Source organism: Geotrypetes seraphini, chromosome 1 (assembly GCF_902459505.1).
Source record: "Geotrypetes seraphini chromosome 1, aGeoSer1.1, whole genome shotgun sequence".
Lineage (NCBI taxonomy): Eukaryota > Metazoa > Chordata > Amphibia > Gymnophiona > Dermophiidae > Geotrypetes > Geotrypetes seraphini.
Genome location: NC_047084.1, coordinates 68,410,782 through 68,423,893, shown reverse-complemented (window position 1 = coordinate 68,423,893; position 13,112 = coordinate 68,410,782). Strand labels below are relative to the sequence as shown.

Here is a 13,112-nt window from a genome sequence, read left to right as displayed (position 1 = left end):
TCCATATGTGTAAACTGTAAATTAAAAACAGTCCAGAAGACAATACGTTTGATGCTTTCAATTTCTAGACCAGTGTTTTTCAACCTTTTTTGGGCAAAGGCACACTTGTTTCATGAAAAAAATCACGAGGCACACCACCATTAGAAAATGTTAAAAAATTTAACTCTCTGCCTATATTGACTATATATAAAGTAATTCTCTTGAATAGGAATCAAATAAACACAAAGAAAGTATTTTATAATTACTTTATTATGAAATAAAAATTATAAAATACTTTATTCAGTGCGAAACCTGGGCCTGTTTGGCTGAACACAAAGCTGATATTCTGGCTGGAATGGAAGAAAGACACACACGTAGCTCTTCGTCAACAGCTCTCAGTCTCTCTCTGTATTTGGTTTTTATAGCATACAAAAATAGACAAATATACCCTCCATCCTTTTTATTAAACCACAATAGCAGTTTTTAGCGCAGGGAGCTGCGCTGAATGCCCAGCACTGCTCTTGACGCTCATAGGCTCCCTGCGCTAAAAACCACTATTGCGGTTTAGTAAAAGGGGACCATATTGTAAAATATAGACAGCAGATATAAATTCAGAACTGTGCATAGTAAGTGAAGGGAAGTTTTCATCTCTGGGAATTTACCCAGTTAACTATTAAGTTATTTGGGCAAATTCCTTTGAAAACTGTGGTAATACTGCCTCCACTTTGCTAAATTTAAAATAAAATCATTTTTCCTACCTTGTCTGGTGATTTCTGGTTGCACTTTCTTCTTCTGACTGTGCATCCAATCTTTCTTCCCTTCTATCAGCCTGTATGCTTTCTCTCCTCCACACCTCATTCCCTCCCCCAACTTTTTCTTCCTCTCTCCCTGACCTTTCTTTCTTTTTTTCTGTTTCTCTTCTTTCCTTCTGTTTCCCTGCCTGCCCCCTTTCTTTCTTTCTCCCAGCCTCCTGTCCAGCAGTAACTCTCTTCCCTTCCTCCCCTCCCAGCAGCATCTCTCCGTCTCCCTCTCCAGTAGCAGCTGTCCCTTTTTTTATCTTGCCCAGCAGCTTCCCAGATTCCTTTCCCTCCTCCCCTCCCAGATGCATCTCTCCTTCTCCTTCTCCCTCTCCAGTAGCAGCTGTCCCTTTTTTTTCCTGGCCCAGCAGCTTCCCAGATTCCTTTCCCTCCTCCCCTCCCAGATGCATCTCTCCTTCTCCTTCTCCCTCTCCAGTAGCAGCTGTCCCTTTTTTTTCCTGGCCCAGCAGCTTCCCAGATTCCTTTCCCTCCTCCCCTCCCAGAAGCATCTCTCCTTCTCCCTTTCCAGTAGCAGCTGTCCCTTTTTTCCCCTGCCCAGCAGCTTCCCAGACTGATAGTGGTTTTCTCCCCTCCCAGCAGCTCTTCTTACTTCCCAGCGCAGCGATTCACGAAGGCAGCCTCGGGTCCTTTGTTGTTTCGCGCCGCCTCTGAGGAAAGAGGAAGTTGCATCATCAGAGGCAGCCGCGACTCAGCAAAAGCCCCGAGGCTGCCTTCGTGAATCGCTGCGCTGGGAAGTAAAGGAGAGCTGCAGAGAGGGGAGAAAGCCACTGTCGGAGGCTCCCCAAGATCTCTCCGGCCCAGCGCACGCTTCCGATGCTGATCTTGCCGGTCCTGCGCGGACCGGCAGGAAGTTCAAATGAGTCAATCTTGCCGGTCCTGCGCTGTGACGAGAAACTTGTGCGCTGCGACCTAATATTTTGTGCGCCAGCGCACGCCAGCGCAGCTTAGCGGGAACACTGCTGGGGATGATTTTAAAAAAGTTCAGTTACTCCAGTAAGCCGGGGCTAGTAACATGGGGCGGCTTATCTAACAGTTTTAAGAAGTAATTCAGAATTTTCTATGGCCTATAGAATGGGGCAGCCTATAGTTGGGGGAAATACGTGAATTAGTTGTATTGGTTTTAGAGGGCTTTGGAAATAAGCTGGATAATTATAATTTTAAAAAAAATTCTTGATGTACGTTTATATTTTGGTCCTGCAATTTCCTCATTGCCCTTCCAGATAATTCAGAACTGTTGGGTTTTTTTAAAAATTGATTACTGTAATATGAACATTTATTTGTAAAACTACCTCTCTTTTCTTCATAGCTAAGTTTTGGACCAGTGACCAGAGCTCTTTCTGAAGTCCAATATGTGCACCCTGCTTGAGTCTTTTAAGCGTTACTGCTATACAGTGATTGAGTCCTTTTTCTCCTGGGGCTGCAAACATTGCCTTTCCTATATCCCCAGCCCAGTCTTAACCTGGGGAGCAGAAGCTTTGCTTTGGAATTAAACCTAGGTCAAGTAGCACTGTTGGCAGTTAGTTTAAAGTTCATGAATTTATGTGCTATTTTGCATAATTCTTTTAAAATTATTCTGGAATATATTAAATTTTCAGATTACATGGAACTTATGTACTGTGCTTCACAGCTAAGCCCAGGTGCTGAAGTGATTGAATGTTCATATATTGGTATCAAATTCTTATTTCAAATAGTCTTCTAAAAACAGAAATTAGATGTTGGTTTTAATCATTGAGCATGCCAATAACAAATTTTTATTTTGTAATTTACAGATAAACCTTTGAAGAAACGAAAGCAAGATTCTTACCCTTTGGAGGCTGGTGGTGCTACCACAGGAAACAGACCAGCTTCTCAGGAGACAGGTTCTTCAGGTAACGGGTCAAGGCCAGCTCTTATGGTTAGTATTGATCTACAACAAGCAGGCAGAGTGGACTCTCAGGCAGCTGTAACTCAGGATTCCAATAGCATCAAAAAGCTAGAAGAAGCAAAGCAGTGTAATGATGGATCTTTTTCTGTGCCTCAAGAGGACACTGCTGGAGTTCTTAAATATAAAACTGAAAACAATCCTGAGACCTCAAGGAAAAAATCTGAATCAGACAGTCTAAATTACAATGGTAAACAGAACAATGATTGTAAAAGAGGTAACAAAAGTGAAAGCAATCAAAATGACACCAAGCATGAAAATAAACATAGAGATAACAAAAGTGATATCAAGCAAATTGATGGTAAGCAGGAAGCAAAACCAAGACCTACAACCCCCAAACCAAGACCTGAAGGTCGACCTGAGACTCCGAAGCATAAACCCGAGGGCCAGCCCGAGATCCCGAAGCATAAACCCGAGGGCTGGCCCGAGACCCCAAAGCATAAACCCGAGGGCTGGCCCGAGACCCCAAAGCATAAACCCGAGGGCCGGCCCGAGACCCCAAAGCATAAACCCGAGGGCCGGCCTGAGACCCCAAAGCATAAACCCGAGGGCCGGCCCGAGACCCCAAAGCATAAATCTGAGGGCCGGCCCGAGACACCAAAGCAGAGGCCAGAAAGCCATCCTGAGACCCTGAAGCAAAGACAGGAGAGCCATCCCGAGACCCTGAAGCAGAGACAGGAGAGCCATCCCGAGACCCTGAAGCAGAGGCCGGAGAGCCACCCCGAGACCCCGAAGCAGAGACAGGAGGGCCGGCCCGAAACACCGAAGCAGAGGCAGGAGGGCCAGCCCGAGACGCCGAAGCAGAGGCTGGAGGGCCGGCCCGAAATGCCGAAGCAGAGGCCGGAGGGCCGGCCCGAGATGCCGAAGCAGAGGCCGGAGGGCCGGCCCGAGACGCCGAAACAGAGGCTGGAGGGCCGGCCCGAGACGCCGAAGCAGAGGCTGGAGGACCGGCCCGAGACACCAAAGCAGAGGCTGGAAGACCGGCCCGAGACGCCGAAGCAGAGGTCGGAGGGCCGGCTCGAGACGCCGAAGCAGAGACCCGAGGGCCGGCCCGAGACGCCGAAGCAGAGACCCGAGGGCCGGCCTGAGACGCCGAAGCAGAGACCCGAGGGCTGGCCCGAGACGCCGAAGCAGAGACCCGAGGGTCGGCCCGAGATGCCGAAGCAGAGGCCAGAGACGCCGAAGCAGAGGCTGGAGGGCCGTCCTGAGATGCCGAAGCAGAAGCCTGAGACACCGAAGCAGAGGCCGGAGGGCCGGCCCGAGACGCCGAAGCAGAGGCCGGAGGGCCGGCCCGAGGCGCCGAAGCAGAGGCCGGAGGGCCGGCCCGAGACGCCAAAGCAGAGGCCAGAGGGCCGGCCCGAGACGCCGAAGCAGAGGCCGGAGGGCTGGTCCGAGACGCCAAAGCAGAGGCCAGAGGGCCGGCCCGAGACGCCAAAGCAGAGGCTCGAGGGCCGGCCCGAGACACCAAAGCAGAGGCCTGAGGGCCGGCCTGAGACGCCAAAGCAGAAGCCCGAGGGCCGGCCCGATACCATGAAGCAGAGACATGAAAATCAGTCTGAAATTCCAAGGCACAGGACAGGAAGCCAGTCCGAGACCCCCATGCACAGGACAGAAAGCCAATCAGAGACACCGAAGCAGAGGACTGAAGGCCAATCAGAGATGCACAGGCAGAGGGCTGAGAGCCGGATGGAGACGCCAAGACAGAAAAATGAAAATCGTTTAGAAATTCCCAAACATAAACATGAAAACAGAAGGGATTCTATCAGATTATCTACAGAAAAAAAGTCTGAAGGATCTAGAATCAGACAAGAGAATAAGTCTGAATTTCCTAAGGTAAAACCTGATAACAGGTCAGAAACATCAAAACTGAGAGCAGATGGTCGACCTGGGCATGAGAATCCTAGACGCAATAGCCGTGATACACATGATGGTCTTAAACAGAAATCAGAGGACAGAGGAGAGCTAGAGAAATTTAGAGGGGATCAGTTAAAAATTAGAAGACCGGAAATGTTAAGGTCCTGTAATAGACGGGAACATGATTCTAAACATGGTAGTAGATCTGATCCAATTAAGACAGAAAAAAAGCACAGACATGAATCGGGAGAATCTCGAGAGAGACTTCCTTCTGGGGAACAGAAATCAAGGTCAGAGAGCCCGCGAATTAAATCTGAGAATAAAGGAGATCCTAATAAACTGAGATCTGATAAATCTAGTATCAAATCCTCTTCTGTTAAGGATGAGCGAAGGACGGACAGTAATAAGAGTAAAATGGATATTAATAAAACTTGTTCAGACAACAAGGCAGAGTTCCCCAGCTATTTGCTGGGGGCCAGGTCAGTTGCATTGAAGCACTTTGTCATTCCAAAACTTAAACGGGATAAAGATGGCAATGTCACGCAGGAGACAAGGAAGTCTGATATTAAAGGATGTCAAAAGGATAAAGTAGAGAAAATGGGACTAATGGAGGACATGAATAAAGGAGCTAAGCCGGTCGTGGTTTTGCAGAAGCTTTCCCTTGATGACGTGCAGAAATTGATTAAAGAGAGAGAAGAAAAATCAAGAGACTCGTTTAAATCTAGTAAACACAAGTCATCAAAAACCGGCAAAGGTAAGAGACTGGCTTTTCAACTCTGTCTTAATTATACTTTTTTTTGTGTGTGTGCTATTCAAACTAAAAGGACCAATATATCTTTAGTTAATTTATAAATATCTCTTTTATGTTCCTTTCAAATGGTTTTGAAACTAGTGTCAATTTTAATGCTAGATTTACTATTTCATTAGCACATACTAATACTGTTAATGCATGTTAGTAAATAGATCCCATTGCATAGAATGGTACTGGAGGTAATTAATGTGTAAATGCATGTTCATGCAGATAATACAATAGCACCATTTAACATAAAAGTTTTATTTATATACCACAAAACCTGGCAGTTCGATGCAGTTAATAATAAAATAGAAATTGTACAAACACAATGATATACAAACTTAGGCTAGCAAAATTTTTTTAAACAGAAAAACCTTAAGCAATTTCTCGTAGAAAACGTCTAGAGCAGTATCTCACAAACTTTTTCAAACCGGGGCCACTAAACCTAATGTCTCTGGCTCAAGATACCCGGAAGTGTGCTGGAGTTGGCGTGATGACTTTGCGCATGCGTGACGTCAGCGTGCAGCCATCAGCATATGCGCAAAGGCCCTTCAAACAGGCCTTGTGCCGACAGAAAGACCTGCGCTGGAGAGAAGGGCCGGCAGAGAGAAGAGGTGCTGGTGTCGGGAGATTGCTTACAGGACATGCCTCTTTTTGCGAGAGGCATGTCCTGTAGACAGTCATCTGGCGCTGGCACCTCTCCTCTTCCCCAGTGTACCGCAGCACACCAGAAATCTCAGGAGGCACACTAGTGTGCTGTGGCACACAGTTTGCGATAACACTGCTCTAGAGTCTATAAACATGAAATGGTCAACAAAATAAATCTGGAAGTAGACCATATTTTATATTATAACAGAAACATCCAAATTTGAATGTAACTGTTGCTTCAAATAGAAGCCAATGAAGTCTTCAGTAATACTGTGACACATTGTCTTCTTCAAATTAAATATTAAACAAACAGCTGTATTTTGAATGATACAGAATCTATTAAAGTTTTTTTGATAGCCTGCTAACTAAATAACATTACAATAATCTAAAATACTCAAAATCAAAGATTGCACTAAAAGCCTAAAGGAATTAGTATCAAAATAAGATCTAACTGTTCATAGTTTTCATAACATAAAAAAGCTTTTGTGAACTATAGCATCTATCTGAGTACCCATTGATAAATTCTGATCCAAGTAAATGTAGCTCTTAATTTTAAATGCATTCTGTTATTTCACTTTCGGATTCAGTACTCTAAGTGTTTAATCCCTTTTTGCAATCTGGGAGTTGTAGAAATCCAAATATTCTTCTGAGCACATGCTCCTTATACCTCAGAGAGTTAGAGCCCCCTGTAGTTTTCAGTTTCTGAAAGCAATTCTTTCAGAAGGCTTTTGGATTTGCTCTGCATCTTTTTCTGATTTTTCCTTTTAAAGTTTGTCTTTTTGGTGGCTTGAGTGCCTTGAGACCCCTTTGTGGTGGTCTTCTGTAGGAGAAAAGGATGCAGTCCCATGGAGCCAGACTGCTGCTTCACTGAGAAACTTTGGTGGATCTGCGGAGCCAGCCTTCTATGTGCCACCTTTCTTGGACTTGGGGTCCATTCCCCTGGAAGCTCGCTTGCTCCTGACCTTGTCAGGAGTTTAAGCGCAGGCTGTAAGCATCCTGAGAAAAAAAATATCCTCCAGGTTTCAGGGTGCAGGCTGCATTTCCTGCCCCTGGTTGTGTGGAGAGGATCTGTGGGGGTAGAGGTTACAGTCAGTGTCAGTCTGACTGGCAGTCCGAAGATCTTCAAGTCTAGTCATTTTGGATCTGTTTTGAGGCAAAAAAATCCCTCCATTCAGCTGCAGTGAAAAAAGCTGACAGGCAGGAACTTCTGAGACTGAGTAAACCTCCATTATTTTCTATGGGATCTTCAGGGGTGGACTGTGAAACTCTCTAAAACTCATTTTTGAGTTTCTGAGAGTAGGGTTCAGGTCTCCCATCTCTCAAACCCCAAATTGCTAATTTTTATTTTTGGATTTTGCTAATTTTTGCTGTTTTTGGTGCAGACTCACTAGTGGAGGTCATCTTGGATTTTAATCAATCTTTTTTTTTGAAGTTTTATTTCTGCTTCAAACCCCCTTGATTTGATTAAAAATCATTTAGGATGGACTCCCTAGCTCCTAACCTGTCAAATGTGTGCATTGATTGCACCGGATCAGCCACTGTATATTGCATGCCGCAGGTTAGGGGAGGGGCGGGAGCTTTGGGATTCACCGCCTTCAAGTCCTCCAGGGCTGGGGAGCTGGCATGGATTCGTACTTTTGGAAAAATCTCACCCAGTAGCCTTTCTGGAGTTTGGCGCCAAACGCCTGCGTTCTGAGTCTGGGGATTCTTGGCACAGTGTGAGTGCCTCAGCAGGGGCCTGCAATGGACAAGGTGTGACTTTTAACCATACTTTTTTTCTGCTCCTCTGGAAAGTGTATTCTTCGGACCTGGCTTGGATGCAGCTGGCAAGTGCATCGATTTTCAGAAACCCTCTCATCTGGCTATGGCAGAGCTCAATTGCATTATGCTATATAGATATAATGCCGCTTTTGGCTCCTGACACTGATTTTATTTTGGATCTGGCTGATATCCTTGCTGGGACTAGTACAGCACAGTCGCTATGAGAGTATGGATTTGGGGGGAGAACCTTTCCATCAGCAACCTTTTTAAGCATGGCTTTTGTCGACCATTTTATTGCTGGGGTTCTGTATAAGCGGAGGGAAAAAAAGAGGAATCTCTTTTTTTCCATCCTGTCCTCAACTTCGTGGTCAAAATATACAGTGTTGCATATATAACTGATAAATAGTAGTAGTGGTGGTTACAGAACAATAGATACCCAGAATGTGCTTTCTGGCTTTCTCTAGCTCTGTCTAAGCTTTATTTGCTGGCTCCTGCTTGTCAGTGTTTTAAGCAACCTTTGGTGGATTCCACCGTAGCGCAGGATGCCCAGCATATGGACCTCCCTAGTGATGGAGGTATAGTGTTTGAGGACTCCCAAAATCGCACAGTGGATATTATATTTTTTCAAAAAATTCCTTTTTGAAGTGGCTTCTTCAGGCCACATACCCCAGCTTTCATTGACAAACATTTGATTCCATACTCTTCCATTCAAATTATTTTATGACACTACTCAAAAGGCTATCTTCTCAGTTACCGCTCCTTCACTTTGGAACTCTCTTCTCTTACATATTGAATTAGAATCATCTACAGACAAATTCCAATCCAAAGTTAAGACAGACTCCTTCAACATCTAAAACCTTTTCTCTTCTCCTGATATACATAAATATTTTGGTAAAGAACCACAAATGCTTCCTAAGCAGTGACCCCCCTCCCCTCTTGTATCTCCCTTCTCCCACCTTTATTTTATTTTCATCTCAATGTAATTTAACTTCCTGGTGTTCTTCCCTACCATGTTTCCCCAAAAATAAGACACTGTCTCATATTAATTTTGAGTCCATAAAAGGCACTAGGTTTTATTATCGGGTAAGTCTTATTTTTTTCATGTACAATGATCATCTTTCCCTTCCTCTCCTCCACCCCAATTCTTCCTATTTCTTTTCTCCCCCCCCCCCCACATGTGCAGCATCTTTCCTCCCCTCCCTTACATCCCCTTGTGAAGTATCTTTCTATTCCTCCCATCCCCCTGTGCAGCAGAACCCTTGCAGCTTCTATCCCTCTCATCTGTTGTGCAGCAGAACCCTTGAAGCTTCTATCCCTCCCTTCCTCTCATCCCCCTATGTAGCATCTTTCTATCCCTCCCACCCCCACCGCCGACCCTTTCATCTCTCCCTCCCATATTCCAGTATTTCCAGAGCATCACAGATTTCTGCGTTTCCATATTCTACAACAGCATTTCCAGTCCATGGCTCTTCCCTTTGGGCTCGCGACAGCCCCAAGACTTTCACTAAGATGATGATACTTGTAGCGGTTTTTCTCCGCAGGCAGGGTGTCCAGGTCCATCCTTTCTTGGATGACTGGTTGGTCCTGGCTGCATCTCGACACAAGTGTGCCCATATGGTGGAGACTGGTCTCTTCTACAGAGCTTGTTTTGAATGGCAACTTCAGATAGAGTCAGTTGACGCTGTCTCAGACCTTGGAGTATCTGGGCCTTCTCTTCGACACCCGGCAGGATAGTGCATTTCTTTCTGACCCACGCAGTCCAAAACTTTAGCAGCTGATCAATCTCTTGAACCTTCCAGCTTCTACTCCCTGGCATTATCTGCAGGTGTTGGGGCCATGGTAGCCTCCTTGGAGGCAGTCCCCTGGGCCAGTGCGCACGTGCACCTTCTTCATGGGTTCTTCCTCTTTCGGTGATCTCCACAACGTCATCCCTTTCAGATGCCATTCCCCTGGACAGAACCAGCGTGTAGAGGTCTGCGCTGGTGACTTCAGGAAGAGGCTCTCTGACAGGGCAGGTTTCTTTGGGTCTTAGAGTGGTTAGCTCTTATGGCGGATGCCAGCCTGTCAGGTTGGGGTGACCACTGTGGGACCATTCTAGGAATTGTGGTCTCCTCATCAGCGGTGTCGGTCAATCAATTGTTTGCAGCTTCAGGCAATTTTTTTGTCATTATTTGCTTCAAGCCCACTCTGGAAGGAACAGTGATGCGAGTGTTCTCAGACATGGCGGTGGCATATATAATTTGTCAAAGGGGCACAAAAAGCGGTCCCTTGGGCCAGGAGGCTGCATGCTGTTTCGGTGGGTGGAGGTACATCTTCTTTCTCTTGGTGGCTCATGTGGCATGAGTTGACAGACTTCTTCAGTTGACAAACTGAATGGTCCTTTTCATGGACAACATTTCCATCTGATCGTATAGCGCTGTGGTCAGCCCAAGATGGACTTGATGGTGTCAGTAGAGAACTCGAGGGTCAGGTGCTTCTTCAGTCAATGAACAAAGTGTGGACTCTTAAGGTTGGACACCTTGATTCAGCCCTGGGAAGCTCACAAGCTCCTTTATGTGTTCCCTCCGTGGCCTCCGGTTGGTCAGGTCATCCACTGGATAGTGATGCATCCCAGCTTCACGATTCGAATTGCTCCGGGCTGGCCTCATTGTCCATGGTTTGCAAATCTCATCAGTCTTTAGCAGGGCAGGAAGCTCAACCTCCCTCTCCATGACAACCTTCTCAGTCAGGGTCCGGTACCCATTGAGACCAACAGTGCTTTGGTCTTCCGGCATGGCTCTTGAGCACTCAGCCTTGATGATCTGCAGTTCTTCAGAGAAGGTCCTCTCGATTCTCTTGAAGTCCATGAAACCTTAACCTATGGCTTCTTTTGCTTTCGCCTGGAAGGCTTCCTGATAGTAGTGTGCTAAGGACTGGGAGGTGCCTGAGCAGGCTTCCATTTTGGTGGATCTGGCTTTTCTTCAGGCAGGCTTAGATAAGGGTTTGTAAGTGGCCTCCCTTTTAAGTTCCGGTAGCAGGCTTTTCTTGCTTCAGGGCACTCAGGGGTTCTAATTCACTTTCTGCTTATCCAGATGTGACCAGGTTTCTGAGAGAGGCGCTTCATTTGCGGCCTCCCTTACATCATTCTTTTCTTTCGTGGACTCTTACCATCATTTTACAGGGCCTTGTGGAAGTCCCATTCGAGCCACTGTAGGCTGCTAATTTTCTGAATCTGACACTCGACTGTCTTTCTGGTCACCTCTTCAGAGCTTCCGGCTTTTTTGTGTGGAGACCCTTTCTCCGTATTACAGATGCCAGAGTTGTTCTCCATACTATACCACCTTTTCTACTGATGGTAGTTTTCTTTCCATGTCAGCCAGGAGGTTTGTTTGCCTACATTTCATTCTACAGGCTCGGAGCGCAAGGATCAGATCTTACGCAAGTTGGACATCAAGAGAGTCTTTCTTCACTTTAAGAGAGGACTATTGATTTTCAGATATCTGATCTCCTCTTTGTCCTGACTGCTCCACCTTAGTGTAGTTGGCCGGCATCTATCCTTAATCACCCAAAGGTTTTGAATGATCATTCTGCGGCTTAGGTCACCCTCAGCAAATTGCCGCTGGTTTCCTTTCAGGCCCACTTCTGTAGAAGTGTTGCTTCATAGGCAGAGTCTGGCGCCTTTTCTCCAGATGAAATTTGCAGGGCAGCTCCTTCGTCCTCTCGTCTTGTTTTTTTCTGGGTGGGTGTGGTGGTTCGCTCTGATGCCACTTTTGGGACCTTGGTGTTGCGGGCAGGCTCTTCTGTCTCTCCTTAGACACTGCTATTGCTTTGGCACGTCACCTAGCATATGAATTCAAAAGGGATGTAAAAGAATGGAAGATTAGATTTTCACCTTCGATAATCTTCTTTCTGTTAGTCCCTGGAGGATTCAGTAAGGCCCACCCTCTCAATTCTGCATCGCCTGCTTTCTTTGACCTCAGCTGGATCTTCCAGCCAGTAGATGGGTCCTTTGGGGAGTTTGCGCTTCTGTGAGTATGCATATTACCAAAGGCTGCTTCGGTTCATAGACAACTCGGCAAAAGACAAAGGCGCGCGCCGACAACTGAGTGCAAGACGGAGGTGCGCGCCGAAGAAAATTACAGTTTTTAGGGGCTCCGACGGGGGGTTTTGTTGGGGAGCCCCCCCAGTTTACTTAATAGAGATCGCGCCGGCGTTGTGGGGGGTTTGGGGGGTTGTAACCTCCCACATTTTACTGTAAACATAACTTTTTCCCTAAAAACAGGGAAAAAGTGAAGTTTTCAGTAAAATGTGGGGGTTTACAACCCCCCACACCCCCCACAGCACCCCCACAACGCGGCGCGATCTCTATTAAGTAAAGTGGGGGGGGGGGTTCGGAGCCGTAAAAACAGTAATTTTGTGTGGCGTGCGCCTCCGTGCTGCGCTCAATTGTCTGCGCGCGCCTTTGTCCCGGCGCGCTTTTGACCTGACACCGGCTGCTTCATGTGGCACTCGTTGCACACAGCAAGTTAGTTCTACATTGTTCTTCAATGTTTTTCTGTGTTGCTTTTGTGCCTGTTTATTGCTTGTTTTCATGTTTTGCAAAGCAGATCAGTTCACAAATTGTTTATGTTGCTGGGGAGCTTCCCTAGTACCCCCTTCCTTGTCATGGATTTGTTCAGGTATGTTGCTTGTCTTTGAGACTAAACTTACGGGGGGCTCTAACTTTCTCTCTGAGGTGGGAGAGCATGTACTCAGAAAAGTGTTTGGATTTCTGCAACTCCTGGATTGCGGTAAGGGATCAAACACCTAGCGTATTGAATCCTCCAGGGACTAACAGAAAGAAGATTATCGAAAGTGAAAACCTAATCTTCTATTCTGAGACAATTGATTCATTCATTTCTCAGATCCAAACATTTTTTTGAACATTTTTGTGTTACACTGACTCATATTACATTTGAATTTGATATTAAGCTGATGTCATCCAATTATTTTTTCCATGTGGACATGATGCAACAATTTTCATTAATCCATTTAACCCTTTTTTGACTGAAATTTCGTATGTGCTGTTAGCCAGTAGGTTGAAACTTGGTAATGAGAAAAACAAAATTTTGTGACTTGGCCCTTCTCAGCTAATTTCCATATATTTTTCTGTACATTGCTTTATCTATCAAGTCTGATAAGGTAAGAGTTTCAGGGTTCACAAGGGGTAATGTGTTTAACCTTGAATCCCATATATTTGAGGTTTTAGGAAAAACTTTTATTACACTCGAATGGTGGAACAGGTTCTCTGCTGAGGCTTCTTAAAGGCACAGCATTAAAACTTTTAGTGCTGAGCTGTTTTCTTCTGCCTTGCTGAAAT

The 13,112-nt window shown here is 45.9% G+C and overlaps 1 protein-coding gene across 1 annotated transcript in view; it reads left to right on the top strand.

The window, feature by feature from the left end:
- Positions 1–13,112, top strand: part of NIPBL (NIPBL cohesin loading factor) — a 1,354,860-nt gene that overhangs the window by 404,335 nt on the left and 937,413 nt on the right. The window contains 1 exon segment of the mRNA XM_033932779.1: positions 2,567–5,326. Coding sequence (XP_033788670.1) covers positions 2,567–5,326 — 2,760 coding nt within the window.